The sequence below is a fragment of the Pisolithus orientalis genome (genome assembly GCF_024613125.1).
Source record: "Pisolithus orientalis strain OTSU chromosome Unknown F5J12scaffold_70, whole genome shotgun sequence".
NCBI classification, from domain to species: Eukaryota; Fungi; Basidiomycota; class Agaricomycetes; order Boletales; family Pisolithaceae; genus Pisolithus; species Pisolithus orientalis.
Genome location: NW_026260851.1, coordinates 14554 through 32876, shown reverse-complemented (window position 1 = coordinate 32876; position 18323 = coordinate 14554). Strand labels below are relative to the sequence as shown.

The following is an 18323-nucleotide window of genomic DNA, read 5'->3' as shown; positions in this document are numbered from 1 at the left end:
TGACTGTAGTGGGGAGCAAGGCTGTCTGCACAAGGGGAAATGAAAGATCAGGCCTTGCATACCTGCAGTGGGAAGTAAGGCTGTCTGTGCAAGGGGAAACAAATGGCTGCAACTTGCAATGGTGCTGTACAAGGCAGGGGGATTCTTTGTCAAGCTTCAGATACCTGTGGTGGGCAGTAAGGCTGTCTGCATGAGGGGAAATGAATGATCAGGCTTTGTATACTGTAGTGGAGAGTTAGGTCATCTGTGTGAGGGAAAATGAATGACTGCAAAGTCAGTTCAGGAGTAAGGCTGTTGGTGCAAGGGGAATTGAATGATCAGGCTTTGCACACTGTAGTGGGGAGTTAGGCTATCTGTGTGAGGGAAAATGAATGACTGCAATGTATGATGGACCCATACAAGATGGGCATATTCTTCATCAAGCTTTGCATACCTGCAGTTGGGGAGTCAGGCTGTCTGCACAAGGGGAAATGAATGATCAGGCTTTGGATACCTGTAGTGGGGAGTAAGGCTGTCTGTGCAAGGGAAAACAAATGACTGCAACACACCTGTATGTCATGAAGTGAGCGATCAAGCATTGAATACCTGCAGTAGGGAGTAAGGTTGTCTGTGCAAGGGCAAATGAATGACTGCAACACACCTGTATGAGGCAAGCACACTCTTTGTCAAGTTTTGCATACCTGTAGGGGGGAGCAAGGCTGTCTGTGTGAGGGAAAATGAACAACTGCAGCTTGCAATGGTCCTGTATGAGGCAAGCATATTCTTTGTCAAGCTTCACACCCAGGGAATTGTTATCAAGACTGATCTGGAGGACTCCAGGAGGGAAGACCTCCTACCACTGAGCCCAAACATATTAAACCTCTCCACATACAACTGAATGAGGTTGCCCAACAATTTGTACACTGCACTGTCACACACCTTGATGAGATGTCATTGGATATAGCCTGTCTCCACTGTTTTAACATTGGTATCAATGGGCCTTCCTCAGGGCAATGATGTGACTCACCAATTGACCCTTCTAGCACAATCAAACACCAGCTGAAGGAGCCTCAATGACTTAAGGTGGATCTTCAACTGCATTTCCTCATCTGGGAGGGCAAAGAAGAATTTGACAACCATGGAGTCTTCAATAATTGTGGATGTAGGGTCGAGGTCATACTAAAGTCTGAAGCAGTGTGTAAGCGAGCTCTTGCTGCACATTCTTCACCAGCATCCTGTCCCAGGTGATATCAGATTTCAAGTATATGGAAAGCAAACATGTTTTCAATATTGGTGGCAATGTTGATGATTTCTTTCAGATGAGGTGCATCAAGTGCAACATTTTTGCTGGATACACCAACATAGTGGAAGGTGTTAATGATCATCTGAGTAGCTGGTTCACCAATAGATCATACAACAGGGGATTAGTTGAACTTTATCTCAATCTCATCCAGCACCCACTCAAACAGTTCATGGTTGAGGTGGAACTCTTCCAACAAGTGGCAGGCAGCAGTTGTGGCTCATACCTGCATGTGGAAAGTGTTTGCCTGTGCCTCCCCACCAAGTTCATTGTCACCCAGCACAGCCAGAAGCCTCTCTGTGAGTTGGTGGACTGCATTGATAATGATGCTAGTTCAAGGTTGCTAGGCTTGCAGCAGTTGATTGGGAAGATCTGAGCAGCATTCTAGATGACACAAGCAAGTTGACAGACATACAGTGGGGAGTAAGGCTGTCTGCATGGGGGAAATGAACAACCATGACTCACAATGATCTTGTGTGAGGCAAGCATATTCTTCACAAGGCTTCATTTCCAACTCCAGGGGGCTCTTGCCAATACTGATCTACAAAACTCCATCCACAAAACTCTGTCATTCTAGTATTGATGAAACAGATGTAGAGCCATAAGTCATTTACCAAATGGTGGGTGATGCAAACACAAACATCTTCATCTTTGACAAGGTATGCACATGCTCCATTGAGCAGTACCCCTGTGAAGATGATGCAGATACAATTTTGGCTGATACATTTTCAATGCTGATGGGGATAGGTGGGGGTGTGGAGGAGGTCACAGAGGCAGGTACCATCCCAGCCAAAAGTTGTTTACCAAACAGCAAGTGATGTGAATGCAAACATCTTCATCTGCAATGACAAAGTATGTATGTGCTCCATTGAGGAGTATCTCTGTGAAGGTGATGTGGATGCAATTTTAGCTGATACATCTTTGACACTGATGAAGATAGGTGGGGGTGTGGAGGAAGTCACAGAGGTGGGTACCATCCCAGCCAAAAGTTGTTTACCAAATGGCAAGTGATGTGAATGTGAACAACATCTTCATCTTCAATGACAAAATGTGCTCCATTGAGGAGTACCCCTGTGAAGGTAATGTGGATGTGATTTTAGTTGATACATCTTCAACACTGACAGGGATAGGTGGGGGTGTGGAGGAAGTTGCAGAGGCAGGTACCATCCCAGCCAAAAGGTGTTTACCAAATGGCAAGTGACATGAATGTGAACAACATATTCATCTTTGACAACAAAGTGTGCACATGCTCCATCAAGGAGTACCCCTGTGAAGATGATGCAGATGCAATTTTGGCTGACACATCTTTGATGCTGACAGGGATAGGTGGGGGTGCAGAGGAAATTGTGAGGTGGGTTTGACAGTGGTATTGATGAGACCTCAACCAGTTGCAACATGGAAAAAGAACTGCTGCAGGGTCAGTCTGCACAAGTCCCCACAAATCCCCTCACCTCCAGACTGAAGGTGCCCTTGGTAAGGTAAGGTAATGTCCAGTGGTGGAAGGTGGACATCTGCAAGACATTGATATACACATTCACAAGCAAGGTTTTTGCATTCAACTGTACCTCACAAAGTTGCATCTCACCAACTAAGCCCAGTGCATATTTTGATTTGTGGGCATTGCAGAGTTGACAATCATGAGAAATAAGGTAGGCACACCGTGCATGATCCCCAGATATAGTATGTGAGGAAGGTGAAATAAATGAGATGGACAATATTGGGGCATGGAGACAGGAGGATGCATGTGGCTGAGTTGACAATAATGGGGAGCAGCACAAGCACAAGAGTGGGCAGGGAAGTCAATGAGATAGACTTGCACACACCCCATAATTTGTTGAGAAGTGGGGAGCAATGCTGTCTGAAAGGGAAAAAGAAAAAGAAAGTCAATTTGTGACAGTGCTGTATGAGGCAAGTGTATTCTTTGTCAAGCCTCGTTTGCAACTCCAGGGGAGCCATCATCAGACTGGAGCTGGCCAAGGACAGCATAACATCACACAAGTATCTGTACACTGCCAACAGCTTCAAAGTTTGTGAGGGATGGGATGAATAGTGCATGCAATGTACCACTCACGAACTGATACAACACTACAAATACATGTACTAGGTGTGACTAGTCCTCACTCCTCATGAGAACAACATCTCCAGTTTCAAGACATGCTGTGTCCTTGCCACCTGTCAAGTCAATCACTCTAGCTTTGGGAATGAGTGGAACAAGGTTAACCATTGGCTCAGGTGGTTGAAGACCAGCATCCTCATCCACCAATTCCATGCAAGATGGCTGGGATGATAGAGTGACAGTGCCTTGCACCAAGTTGGGCCTTGAGTGTTCCAACATGACTGTGGGGACCTCCACTTCATAGAATGGGTTACCATTACTGACCTTGCCCAGTGGTGACATAGCACAACAGCTGACAGATCCACCTCCACTGGCAATGGAAGGAATCAGCTTGGCACAGAGAGCCTGTATGTAGGCAGTGACTTGTTGAAATAGCTGTTGACCTGAATGCCATGTCACAAGCCCTCACCATCAATGTTGCCTGGCAGCTGCATATGGTGGATGATGAGATGGGATGGGCATATTTGGCATAATTGCAAAACTCACCTGTAGAAGGGCACCCATGGCTGCACCAGCACAAGCATCCATCAACACAGACTGGACAGTATCTGGTGGCCAGCCAAGGTGCTGTGAGCAGAATGCCACCAGGGCAGTGAGATTAGGCTGACAAGACATCACACAGGTAATGGGGGAATGTCCACCATCTGACCATGAGGTGAGGGGTGACAGATACATTGCCAGGATGGCAGGGTCAGGGAACTTGAAGTGTTCCTCCTTGATGACACAAGCAAGCTCATGGTACCTACATCCCAGGAAGTGCTGAGGATCTGTTCTTAGTACCTCACAGACATTGTTGCACCACTTAGCAACAAATTCCATGAACTCAACAAACTGGAGTGAGATGGCAGCTTCAAGGAGGGTCCTTCCAAAGCCATAAGCTACCAACTGATGGGCAACATCTGTGTTGCACCAGTGGCAACCTGTCTGTAAATCGCACAGAACTGAGTAATGCTTTTGGGGTACCAGATACAGTACTTGCATCACAGTCTGCACTGTTCATCAGTGTGATCAGAAGGAGATCACCCCATTCCAGGGTGGCACTATTGTCTATGGCTTCTGCCAAGTAGACTTCCATGTCTTCATCCCCACAGATGCCATTGTTTATGACAAGTCAGACAGTCACACTGGCCATGTTTCTATGTGTGAACAGACTCACCTGTGGAGAACACGGGTTGCACTGAACAGTAGTGTGTCAACATAAGGGGTCACCATGGCATCAATAAACCCACATGACTGAAGGCAGCTGAGCTCTGCCTCCACCTCTCCTGGAGCCTGATGAGCTGCATTAGCATTGAGCAAGATCCACAGTGAGCAACCTACCACATGCCAGTCGAAGCCAAATGCCATCAGAAGTTCTTGAAAGTGCTGCACAAGGAGGAATGGAGGGGACCAGCCCAGGACATCTTTTCCCCTCTTGATTTGAGGGCAGTCTGGTCCATCAAAAACAAAGTAGGGGTGGAGGAGCATCCAAGAGATGGTGGAGAGGCAACAGAAGATGGTTGGCATTTCGTGTGACTGACCTGTACCAGCTTGATGCCATGAGAATACATTAAGGAGTGAGAACATCCAAGCACTAGTGTCATTTGTCAGGGATGAGATGGACTGAGCATGGCAGGCCACTAACCTGGCATTAAACTCCACAGCAAGCAAACCTGCTTTGTCACCAGAGAGGTCAGAGCACTCACACAGCAAGCATTTTACAATTTTCTTTGCACAAACATGCAAAAAAAATTCTTTTAAATGATACTCTATTTTATCACATGCTCTCTGCTTGAACTAGTGGAAATAATCTTATGTATTGAATGGCTTTTCTGACAGAAAACATGGCACAGTAGATTTCCAATGTTTTGCTGGTGAAAAACAGTTACTATGACCCACCACCAAGAACTACAAACAATCATCAAAAAAAACATTAGTACTGTTTTCTGCATGTTATGTAATTGATTAATCAAATGTTGTAACATGAAATAATTTAAACACACTAGTCATTAGAGAATGTGTGATGTTACATAGAACATCACAAGTAAATGATAAATGTTTTATATGTGATAATACTAATAACCTTTAACCAAGTCTTTCAATGTTGACCCACAAAACATCAGATTATTGGCTCAATGTTTACTTCATAAACATGACATTTAAAACAATATTTGTTATGTGCAAAAACATGCTACTGAGATTCCATATTAACATGCTAAATATTTTCAATCAAATCACACTGATTTGTCTCCCAGAGAACATGATAAATAAAGAGTGTATTAAAGTGTCCTGTTGTACCACAGAACATGATCAGTGGCATCTGTAACCATCAATGCTATCACTGCTTGTCCTTGCTCAACCACCCCATCACATGCTGTCACATGATCTTATCTCATGGAATAAACCTCAGTCAGTCATGATATGTACCACCTGACTTTTTATACTTGAGTATTCTGTGTCCTTTGTTGTTTTTTCTTGCAACAACACATTGATGACACACATTATAATGTTCTGTGGTAGAGCAGGATAGTCCAAAATCCATGGTTCCATGGTTGCCCTGACTGACAAGAGAAAGAGTAGCCTCTGATAGCACCCCCACCACTCATGAATGTCCCCAGTCCACTTTTGAAAGTGAAAGAGCACAAGGCAGTTCATGCAAGAAATGGGGAGTTCAGCACTGTATTTGCAGTAGGCAGCAGTCTGACAATAACTGTACAGCTCAGAACCTTCACAACACCTCTACATATAACATGCTTACTTCACAGTTTATAATGCTCCATGGTGGAACAGGATATTGATATTTTATTACACTATTTATTTATCATGTTCTGTGGTATAGTTGTGGACAGACAAACACAATGATTTTGACTCTGGATTCCCATGACTTTTTGGGGGCAAGGGCAAACTAACACTTGATTCAGATGCTACAGGTGAAAATACATCAAAAAACAGTGGTCCAAAGTTTTCCCCATGGCTTTTTAGGGTGGCCAAAATTTTGGTTAGATTGAGTGTGGTACTTAGGGTGTGGTAACATGTTATTGACCCTATATAAGGTAGGATTAAGAACCACTTCAATGAACATCATGGCTTTCTGTGAGAGCTGATGGACATCAGGACCCTTCTTGTATTCCTTGGGGCATCTGAGTGACTGTTTTCATTGGGCAGCACACTTTGCTTCTCTCAGAGGTAACCAAGTCTCACCAAGAGGGTCATCACCAGCACTAATGGCAAGGTTGACCAACTGAGCACAGAGATCAGCCTCACCAAAACCCATGACTTGGAATGTGGCATCATCATGTTCAAGCTCATCCTCTGACTCACTCTCACTGGCTGTAAACTTCAAACTGTCAAGTACATTGGTGTATTTCCACTTCAGTTCTTCATCTTCTGCCTCAGGGCTGGGAGCTTGAGATCATGTCCTCATGCATTTGCTTGTGTGCTGATCCTTGTCAGATTTGGGTGTATCAGGGAATGATACTGTTGGAGTTTATCACTTTTACCTTAGTTGTGGTTCACCAAGCACAGCATTATGTAATCCAAAAGCGGACACTTAGCAGTTTATTTTTTTTCCTTACTGCACCTCAGCGTCAACCAACTTGAAGTCTGAGGTGGGACTCCTTCCATTCATTATATTGGAACACTTACTTACCTACCTACAGTATATTCCTCTCTATAGGTAGTTAATTGTTTAGCTTCAACCAACTTGAAGTCTGAGTATATTCCTCTCTATAGACTTGACAATCCTGCAGCTCGTCATCCTCCAAAAGATACATTGCCTGTTTCAACAACAGCTGAGCTCTGGTTATGCAGACCAGCCATGTTGCATGTTACAGTAGGTTTTCAAGGGCATTCCTGTGTCTCAGATCAGCAACTCACATGACCACAAACCTCAGACTTGCTCAATTTTTTCTGCTCCTCACTAGTGTGACAGCTGCACCCTGACATTGCAATCATACTGTACTAGGCCAATGCTACTTATTCCGCTTTTTCCAGGATTTTTACAAGTTCTTTTGTGGGCTGGCCACATTTTTGGGTCAAAATTTCAAAAACTTAGTATAACAAAAATTGGCTCATGCAGATTGCATTGTTATGTCCTAAATATGCCTAGTATACATTTGTAACACCCCTGGAATGTTGTGCCATATTGGAATAATTCAATGAGTAAAATTGTCATGTTTGTCTGTCCACAACTGTCAAACAGGATATTTTGTGCATGACAGACCCACCATGGTCCTCAATGGAAGAACTGGATGAGTCATTTTATCAGTGATACATTGTACTGTTTTATGTGTTTCATCTTTTATTTCAGGATATAATTGTGGAATCTGTAGATAGACCTCAGTATGCTGACACACTACTGAGGGATTAAGTGCACAGCAGAGCAGAGCAGCAAGAGGCCTGATGATGCAGCTAGGGCAGAGATGCTGAAAGATTGGAAAAACAAGTCAAGCACACTGGAAGGGAGTGGTCAGCTTGTCACCTATGAAACAATGTCAAAGAGAGACAAACTTGGATCTGTGCACAAGGCAGTCATGCCCACAAATGAACCTAAACAGCTCAGAACCTTCACAACATAAATCTTGACCCAAAAGCTTTGGTGCATCAACTGTATGTCTTCAGGGGATCACTGGAAGTAGTTTCAGCACAAATCCTGCATATGGGTCTTATCCTGGTGCCTCATCCACTCAATTCATCAAAGGTACTATTTGTCATGCTCCATCTTGAACATATTTCACCTGTTCATCCACATAGTATTCTCAGCCATATCCATCCATAGCCATAGCCCTATATTGTGCATCTGAGTTTCTCACATAGTAATTCATTTCAGCACTTAATGGAAAATTGTTCTTCAATGTGTCATGCACTCTCAAGCTTCTTCCTGATGAGATTGCTAGAAATGGTTAGTAAGGACTTCTTCAGGAAAATGAAAGCCCCTTGTGGTGGGCTCCAGATGAAGAGAATTGATTTTTAGTAACATAGAAAAATTAGTTAGATAGGGTGAGTGCAGTCTCAACCCCAAAGGGGCTTTGTCCTGAAGAATTTGGGTGAAATAAGGGAAGACAAAACAACCCTAATACTTAGCTCTTGGTGCACTCCTGTTCCTGCTTGACCTTCAAATCCTCACCTTGTGTGAGTCTATATTCTATACTTCTCCTCCCTTGTACATGTGTGAACTTGACAGAAAAGGCTAGAGTACTAGAACCTGTGAAAGCCCATAATCTCCCAGCCAAGTAAGATGCAATCATGCCAATAGCAAGCAAGGTTAGCACTGATGCAGGCAGCACTTCCCAAGTTCTCAAGGACATATAGCACAAAACACCAAAAAAAGAACATGCCCCCTCTTTTTTAGCCCTCCTAGAACACTGATTTCCTTTCCCTTCCCTCCAGACCCCAGAAACTGAATTACCATAGGTGAAGACTTCATCTTCCCTACACTGCCTGCCTTGATAGATACAAGGATACATTTCACATCCATGTCATTCCTAATGTACTCCAAGTTCCACTCATGTTTGGAGTTTGGATGGACTCATAGATCCATCATCTAAATAATATGTCAGCAAGTTTGAAGATAGTCAGAAGGTCTCACACTCACAGTGAGTAAGTATGAAGCCTTTTGGCACTGAGGAACTTTTGTACCAAATCCAGCAAGGATGTGAAGTACAAGAATATGATCATTTTTACTCAGCCTGCTGAATCAGCATCAATCTTGAGAAGGTCAACCAGCTGTCTCATCTTTGCTGACAGGACTGGAACATTGCATGTCCCAGACACAGATTTATGACTAGAAAATTTCACTGTGGGGTTTGGCCAAGCCCGTCACTAGCTGTACAGCAGAAGGTACATCCTTACATCTGGTTGTTGTCATCATCAGCTTCCAGATGAAATCTGGTCAAGAGATCAATTCTCTGATGCACTGACTTCATCCACCAAATGAATCAGAAGACAATGATGCAGAGACATTTTCATTGACAACACCACTACAACACACAAGCATCAGGTGATCACAAGCTATGGAGCAGGCAACATTAATCCTTAATGGCATAGCAGAGAACCAAGTCACTCACCTTGACAGAGGCAAAGAAGCATCTCCAAAACACAAGCAAAATGAGTCTTCACTATGTCCTGCTTTACCCATTCCTTGACCTTGGACCTGAGGTGCCCCTCAAGGGTATGGTATAGTCCTCATTCACCTTCATCAAACTGGTATCAAACTGCATGGGCATGACAGCCAGGGAATTGCAGTGCATCAATTTGAACAATGTCTTTCCAGTGAAAAAGCATAACAGCACTTAAAACAACCTGCAGGATGAATGAATGCAAGTAATAAATACACTACACCAGCCCACAAGTAATGGGAGTGGAACAGCACACAAATGCCAGGATAGGGGATGGTGGTGAATCTGGGTTCAAATTTGATATAACTGAGAATGCAGCACAATCAGTGCTTGGGAGATCTGGAGGCATATGATCATAGGCAGTTGAGGGTCATTGCTACTCAAGGGTAATGTAAAGCCGAATTCATCATTGAAGAATGTCACCTCCAAGCTAATGGCAATGGGGGCAATACTGGACACAGTGAACACACAATGTCACAGGATCAAGAGAAAACACACATGTAGAGGCAGTCCAGTAAAGACCGTCTGCAATTGCATATGAGAAGACCTCTGTCAAGTGTCTGAAATCTGGCATCATCAAGGGAAAGGTGAGACACAGTTGACAGAGATGGTCATGATGGTACCATTGTTGAGCAGGGTAATGATCAGCACCAGCCATAGTGGAATGCAATTGCAAGAATAGTGAAGTGGATGACAATACAAATAGTCATGGCACACATGCCACACACATGTTGGAAGATGATAAGGGAACCTCAGATGGTATGGACAATAGTGGAGAGACCAGGTTGTGTGAGGACAATATTGGCAGCAAGTCAAGCAACATCAGAGAATGGCCAGAGTGCTAGATCTCGCTGATCACCATGCCAGCTCGAAATTTGTGAATAATTGCAAAGCTTCATGGTGTGCAGCCCTCAGACTTGAGTGCATGAGATCACTATTGTCATACCTAGCAGCATTTTCAGTGATTATCAGAATCTGTATGTGCAAATGACTGGACTGAGAATTAAGTATGAGCCTACCTCTAAGTATCCACTGTGTGGGCATGTACCATATTTTGATATATCTGTGTTCACAGCTGATGCCATTGCACCTATAGGCTACCAGTAGTCTACCAGTAGCTCCTGGAAAACCATCTGCAATCCTCATTTATTGCTCAGCATCTGAGTTATATTAAAAAACACCTACTGACAACCTCACCAACATTTGGCCCAACTGAATTGCAGCTCTTTGTGAACACAGGCTCAGTATCACCCCTTGAGCACTGCTGGGAAGTTTGGCTTCAAGATGCATGTACTCACTGATTCAGTGTAGGGAGTCTGCATTCCCTGGATGCATAAGCCCCTATCATTGACTGTTCCATGACTACCATTACATCCCCTCACCACTCACATCCACCACTGTTCACACACTGCCTTCCCACCTACCTTTCTACCTTCCCACACCCTCACTCCCTCTTGCACAATGCTATACCCATGGCTGCTGTGCTCTGGTTGCTTCTTTCTCCTCAGACTCTTTCTTTTACCACAGTCTCTGTTCCTTTTGCACTAGTAGTATACCCTCAGCCTCTGTTCCAGCCTGTCTTGTGTGTATGTGCTGTTACATGTCTTTTTCCTTGCTTGTACTCTGTCTTACTTAGGTTCCAGGTTTGCCCAGGCTATAAAGCCCTGTACTTAGGTACAGAATGATACCTTTTGGCACTTGGAAGGTCACCATGAGTTGCTTTTCCACTTCATCTACACCACACATTTTGCATACTGCCACACACAAACTATGCACACTGCTCACACCACTTGCATCACCAGTACTACTCCACAGACCATGCCACACATGTCATGAATTACTACTGCTACAAAGTGCTGGGTCTCACCTTCTAGTCTTGGCAGTCCAGAATCCCTTGGGACAAGCAATTTGTTCCCTTCATTTTTATTGTTGTTATCTAAGCCATCTAGCTTGTATTATACAGCTACTTGGACTTTTCCTACATCAAGATGTAAGTTGAGAATTTTGAGTTACTCATAAGTAGTGATCAAGTTTGAGGAGACATGTTCCTGGATGCCATCAAGCCAGGTCTGCAAACTCTTTGTCCTCAATGATCATACCAGACCATTAAGTCCAGTCATGTGGCCTTTGGAGGGTGTTGGGGTTTTGGCATTTTGTTTGTATTTGTCATGTCAGGGAGTGTCATGCAGACAACCATGGACACTGGTGTGTGCCACTTGTGTATTGATGCTGCTGGGGTCAGCAATGTTGTTGCCATCAGTTATGAGTTTATTCAGTGAGAATATATGCTGGACTGTGTTACTATACACAAGGAATTTACTGCCAAGTCTGTGTACCCTGGGGGACCATTGTTGGTATGTCATACAAGCTCTGTATGCAAGTTTGTGGCAGTTCCCTTTCCTGATGTTGAAGGATATTACATCCATTGTGGAATTTCACAGTGGTTTTGCTTCATCATCTGCACCATCAGGGGTGTGTCAATGCCCTCTGCAGTCACGAGTCTACAGCTACTTGTCTGTTGCTCTTGTATGTGTTTCAACAGTTAAAGACTGCTTGGAGAGGGAGTGTCACTCAACTTTGCTACAGTTCCTCATTGTGGCACAGACCCCACAGCAACATTCTACCATTTGGGCATCATTGATGCTGTCTGGATGCTCAGGGGACAAGTCTGTGGCTCCACCTCATTATGTGTGCCCCCCATCCTCCAGATTGCTCATACGTCATTTTCTGAGCATCAAAACAACTACTCATAAATAACAGTTATGTCATTTACCATCCCACATAGTCAACATGAACACATGCCCCATAGACTTTTCCATTCAATATCGCACCCCCACAGTACTAATCTCTTACAGAAACTTGGACCCACACTCACTCAATAGAATTGCCCATAGAATCACTTGTAAATCTAAATAACTACATTACATGCTTTCCCCAAATGCATCCAGGAGTGCCTGGAGGGTTTTGGTATTGAACATTAGCATGGTCAGAGGTTATGCTTACTTAATCACCTTGTTTACAAGTTTACAAGGTCACTCCACCCTGAAAATGAGATGCTTTTTTTGACATCCATGCAGTTGCATCAAAATCCACTCTGCATGGCAAATGCAACACTCCTGCAGGCTATAACACATTCACCCACCCTGGAGTCAATGAGAGATTCTGTAGGGTGTTCACTGCATGGCACAAGTACCTTGCATTGACAGCATCCACCAACATCATCCATGATGGAGCTGGTGGTTGGCTCAGTACTGCAGCACTCAATGCCATGGTTCAAAGTGCTGGTGGCACTCCTGATCAGGATATGTTTGACAACTTCTTCATTTGTGACACCAGTGACCCTCACTACAGGTTCAAATCCTATGATGGGCTCTTCATCAGGGAGTTGAAAGCTGTCCACCATGCCATGGTCTATCCCAACAACCCAGTGATCATCAACTCTGCATGCTCATCTACTGTCCACATGCTTTACTACAACCTCAAGAAGATGGACAGATTCTGGATCAAAAATACCCCCTACTCCCTCAACCACATCCTCGCAGAGGATGAGCTTGTTGACACATTTGTCAACAGGACTCTTATTCAGGCTATGCTTGGATCTCTTGACTACCACTGCTGGTGCAGTCCTGTGAATGGTACTGTCATGAAGACATGCCTCATTTCTGGTGTGACCCATCCTAACCCACCACCTACCTACTACATGGCTTGCTTAGATGATGGCCATAAGGATCTGGATGATGTTTCCTGCTAGCAGGACTTTGTCTCAAACATTTCCATGCATGCTTTGATCTACATCCAAGCTGAGGAGCGCATTGGCTTGATGTGTTTCATGGGTGTTGGCTTGGGCAAGGTGTCGACCTGTAACATTGTTGTCAATGAGGGTCAGGAGCTCAAGAAGGGAGATGAGCTGGGCCAGTTCCACTTTGGCAGATCTACCCACTGTCTCATCTTCTGACCTGGCATGACTGTGACACTGATTGACCAGGATGGCCAACTGTTGGAGGGATCAAAGGTGCAGGTTGGCAAAGATATCCTCATCACAACAAAGCTGCCTTGAAATGATAACTTTGGTTGTGTGTTTGTATAACCTCAGATTTAAACAGTGTCATCACTTGCATGTACAATAGCAAAGTTGAATTGGTGCCTTGGTGTGTTTGTGTATGATGTAACAGTTCAGGTGTATGGCAGCAAATGCTATCTTTGAGTGTTTCACTTGGTTCAGTGTAAGGTGTCAACAATGTGGTAGTTTCAAGGCAGATAAGTTGGACCAGTTCCATTTCCAAGGGTCTACCCACTGGCCCATGCACTACTCTGGCTTGTGTCACTGATCCCTCAGGGCGAGGACACCACATTATTAGTAGGATTGTACATGTGAACTGGCAAACATAGTTTCTGTCTAGGGTGTTTCCTCTAAGTCAGGATTGAAGACTGTATCTGGATGTGTTTGCAGAAGATTGGCTTCGTGACAGCAGGTACATGTTGTAATTCTTTGAATGTTACTACTATCAGTGCAGGAGATATGTGCATTGCTATATACAGTAGTTATGGACATAATGCAAGATGCATGAATGCTGGGGAAGGCACTTGGGAAACTGAGAAGTAAGGAAGGGAGAGAATGTGGGAAGTGCAGAGCACTTTCTGACCCCAGATGGGTGCAGGATCCTGTTGGAGGCATGAGCTGTGAGGACAGATGGATATGCCTTGCAGGTTGTGCTGCTCCTGATGGGTCCACTAATGCACCAGGGACCCCAGATTGGGTGGTGCTGTGAGGTGTTGAAAATGAAGAGTGTGAGGAAAGGGAGCAGAGTGGGGTGTGATGACAAGAGTGGTCGAGCAATTCATGGAATGAGCAGGGCACTGGAGGCATAGGAATGAGGGATAAAGAACCACTTACCTATGATACTAACCATTGCACCACTTGTAAGATCCTCTGGGATCAGCACCTAGCTCTGAGGTAACTTTTTCAGTGTCAGGTAACAGGATGCGCCACATTCCTGGATGCATCCTGGTCCAGGTCTGAGAGTTGTTTTGTCTCCCAAGTTTTTGCCAGACTGAAAATTGCCAGGTCATCTATTTTGCAGGGTCAAGGTGGGATACTAGGTTTGTGCATTTGTGGTGTAGCCAGTCAATTGCATTATCCTCTCCTTCCCCAGGGGAGTAAAGTCCATGCTATGGGTACATGAATCAATTGGTTGTACACCTCTTTCATGTGGTGCATGCCATGAGGGCAGCACTCCAGCAGGGTAAACAAGGTGCCTGCTGGCAGCACCAGCCATGTTCTAGTAGCACTTCTCTCCCATTGATTTGGTCTGAATTTCTTTGCACCACTCCAAACTCAGACCTGGCCACAGTGGCCACAATTGGGCTGTCTCGAAACCAGGATACATCCAATGCATGTCGTGAGTTAGATTCCATCCTGCTATTAATCAGTATCAGTAGCCTTGTTTCCACTGTTCAAATCAGCAGAAGGCTTGGATATCAAAAATAGATGTAGTTCGAAACTGTGTGCACTTGTAGGTCTTATTCCTGATAAGTACAACTATCTGCTTGAAGCTGACATTTCTCCACTGCTGACACCTTATTTCTGTCTTCTCTGAGCCTCTAACAATCCCATTCAACACCATGACAGGCCCCATTATCAAGCATTCATTCAAGCGCTAACCATGAGGTATGTTATACAGTAGCATTGATATACCAAATGAATTTGAGGTGTCATGGGCTTAAGGCTATGCCACACATGCTGAGGTACTGTAGGAACCTGCAAAGGTATGTTCACTCTGCAACTCCAATATATATCCTCATACATAACTCACCTGACCATCTAGTAGTACATCTTATCATGAAATACATCTCCCCAGATATCCTGATCCAGTAGGTGGGGATTGTCTATGGCATGGTCCTGTGGTTGCCCAAGTACATTGTTCACTACCACAAGGAAGTCACTGAAATTGTTGACTTCAATAGGTTTCATCCACACAGGCCCCTCACACAGAGGGCAATCATACAGCATAACTTGGAGATATCTTCCATCATACAGCTCTGTTAATGTCTTGGCAGTAATGGGATGCCATCTCAGGTGCTTAGGTATGTTTCTCCACTTAGCATTGAGTTGCTCTCTGAGGTGGGTATGGAACCAGTCCCTCAAGCAACTGTAGCAGGATGTGTGGTTGCATTCAACAAGACTAACATGGTCAGTAAGTGATAGCCATGATATCAATAACACCACTTACACAAATAGTCTGTCAATGCAACCTTTACAAACCTTGCACCTGGTGGCAGCATCATGAGCCACAGTTATCTATCAATAGACCAATAAATATAAAGGCATGTGTGAACAAGGGGAACAGACCTGTTGAACTGTCACCTCAAGATCTTCTTGTATTGCTTGTGCCTTACAGAGGGCCTTCTCTGCCTTTTGTTTTTCAATTCTCAACTTGGTGAGTTCCTGGACCAATGTCTACCATCTACTGTGACAGTAGGAAACCAATGACTCACTAAGCATGATTGTTTCACTTCTTTCTTGATGAATGCTGCAATATCCAATACTTCTTTAAGGATTCAGTTACCATCCACCTTGGACTTCTGGAGGAAGGCCTAGACAAGGAGTGCAGGTGGCGCAGAATTCAGCGTGAGTGTGTGGTGGACATGGTTTGGTGCAGGTATGTTGGGTCACCACAAGAGATGGACCAAAATTCTTATACACCTTCCAGCACAAAGGCATTTATTCATGCTCCTACTTGTATCACAATCATCCATATGCCCACTTCCACTCTTCACTCTTCACATTTCACATCCAACACTTGACTGTGGGCCTGATCATGCTTGAGTCATGTCTCCAACACATTTACATACTCCAGCATGAGAAATATGTATGTCTGTTCTGTGAAATGATCATTGCCTTGAAGAATTTGTGAGGGACCACCAGTTACAAATTGTGCTGTGGAAATGAAATCAGGTTGTCAATGCACTTGTTAGGAACACCTGCACTTTTTATCACACTCAGTATTTAAGAGACACAGCCCTTGAACATGAGACTCATGACTACTCACCACCTGGATGGCTTGGCCCTGTCCACATCATCCAATCCAGATGTGCTCTGGATCTGGTGACATGCTCTCTAAGAGACAAAGGAAGGACCAACCTGTAATGGGCCTGCACAGCTGCTTGTGATTGGATGGAGGATTACCTAGTGTACTGCAACCAATAATTCCATGAACCTGAGATGGCTCAGAGCACAGCCAGTGATACAAGTCCACAAGGTCATTGGGTTAGAAGCCCTCCATGATGTCCATCTGACATAGGTAATAAGAAATGGTGCTGCTCCATTGGAGTGGGCAAGAAGGGTGTGCTCTCAGTAAAAGGCTGAAGGAGATCCCCAACATGGACAGGGAAGGATCCTCGATGAATTGTCCAATATGCCTAGCTTTGTAATTGTCAAATTTTCAGACATGTTTCTTATTGGTGTCACACTTGTCAAACCATGGAAGTGGAGTAGCTCTGCATGGCTATAGATGACAATGGGCATTTGGGACTTCCCCCTGCATGCCATGTGCTATAGTAGTCATCTGTATCTCACCTCTTACCTGCCAGTTACATATATACTGATAGTTGCGAAATATAGCTCTCAACAGCCATGGTGTCTATCAAATAGTATTTATTATGCAGATCCAGAAGTCTCTCAGTCTCCCAGTGTAACCTTCCCTAACCACATCTTCTCATGAAGGCACTCTCCAGCACCTTGTTTGTGGCAGCAACCAGCCTCTGATTCTGCCAATTACAAATAGTCCTGAGGGCTTGAACATAAATGTAGATCAGAGCCAGGTGCTACAGATATGCAGTGAACATAATATGAACATAAACCCCCAGTGCCACTAGTGAGATGAAGAATATGATCATTGCATCCAACTACATCCACATCAACAAGTAAGTAGGGATTCCAAAAGAAAAAGGTAGATGAACACACCTGGTGACTAAAATCACACCAGATATCTCATCAACACCAGCTCATAAACAGGATGAGCTCAAAACTTTGATCAAATCCCTGTCTTGTATGTTGCTCAGTGACCCAGACTATTCCCTCCTGTATTATCAAGCCATTAAAATGGATCCTGATGCTACAAAGGTCCTTCATGCCCCATCTCTTCATCCTGCTCCTGCTCCTGCTCCTACTCCTGCATCTGCTGCTCCCATTGCTACTCCACCAGCTCAGACTCATCCTGCTAGAAGGACCATCACTTGTTATGGCTGTGGTGTCGAAGGCCATGATCTTGACAATTGTGAAGCAGTTAATGATCTTGTTCAGAAGGGTTCCTTGGCATGAGATGAGAATTGTCAAGTTATTTACCCTAATGGGCAATGCATTTATCACAATGGCAAAGAGACTATCCTCCAGGCCTATGAGCACACTCTGGCTGCTGCTCAGCCTGCCAATGTGGTTCACTTTGTTGTCCATGAACATGGTGAAGAAGAATCCAGTGCTGAGATTTACAGTGGCTCAAAAAACTGACCACATGTTTGGACATTTTTCACTAAAGTCAATACTGCCCCATATCCCCTAAGCTAGGCCCTAACCTATAAGTGTATGAAACAAAGCCATTACCATTGGCTCTCTATTGGTGCAGGGGTCAAGGGTTTTGGATAAGGTTTGATCAAATGGCAGCCATTTCAAAATGATCACTCATGCTGTCAGTTTTTTGACTTTAGGTTTCAATTACATATATTAGACCCTGGCATACTGTAATATTAGTACATACATTTGGTAGTGGTTCTATTATGACACCTTTATGTAACTTAGTGTCAGACACTATAAATAAACCCCACCATCACTATGGAA

At 44.2% G+C, this 18323-nt stretch overlaps 3 protein-coding genes across 3 annotated transcripts; 1 reads left to right on the top strand and 2 right to left on the bottom strand.

Annotated features, from left to right (window-relative positions):
- Positions 1 to 3389: 3389 nt before the first annotated feature.
- Positions 3390 to 4901, bottom strand: F5J12DRAFT_786843 (uncharacterized protein; the record flags this gene model as incomplete). Its single annotated transcript, XM_051743533.1, has 7 exons — positions 3390 to 3778; positions 3805 to 3823; positions 3882 to 4315; positions 4371 to 4472; positions 4552 to 4572; positions 4625 to 4667; positions 4716 to 4901. The coding sequence occupies 7 exons, from the start codon at positions 4899 to 4901 to the stop codon at positions 3390 to 3392; spliced, it is 1194 nt and encodes a 397-aa protein (XP_051594833.1).
- A 7701-nt stretch (positions 4902 to 12602) lies between these two features.
- Positions 12603 to 13445, top strand: F5J12DRAFT_970442 (phosphatidylserine decarboxylase-domain-containing protein; the record flags this gene model as incomplete). Its single annotated transcript, XM_051750075.1, is given in 2 exon segments — positions 12603 to 13229; positions 13245 to 13445. Coding segments are annotated over 2 exon segments (828 nt in total), but the record flags the coding sequence as incomplete, so codon positions are not given.
- A 1866-nt stretch (positions 13446 to 15311) lies between these two features.
- F5J12DRAFT_786841 (uncharacterized protein) lies at positions 15312 to 16754 on the bottom strand (the record flags this gene model as incomplete). Its single annotated transcript, XM_051743532.1, has 8 exons — positions 15312 to 15639; positions 15721 to 15788; positions 15840 to 15947; positions 15986 to 16020; positions 16057 to 16084; positions 16339 to 16427; positions 16540 to 16631; positions 16708 to 16754. 8 exons carry the CDS (start codon positions 16752 to 16754, stop codon positions 15312 to 15314), a joined length of 795 nt encoding a protein of 264 aa, XP_051594831.1.
- Between the last annotated feature and the right edge of the window lie 1569 nt (positions 16755 to 18323).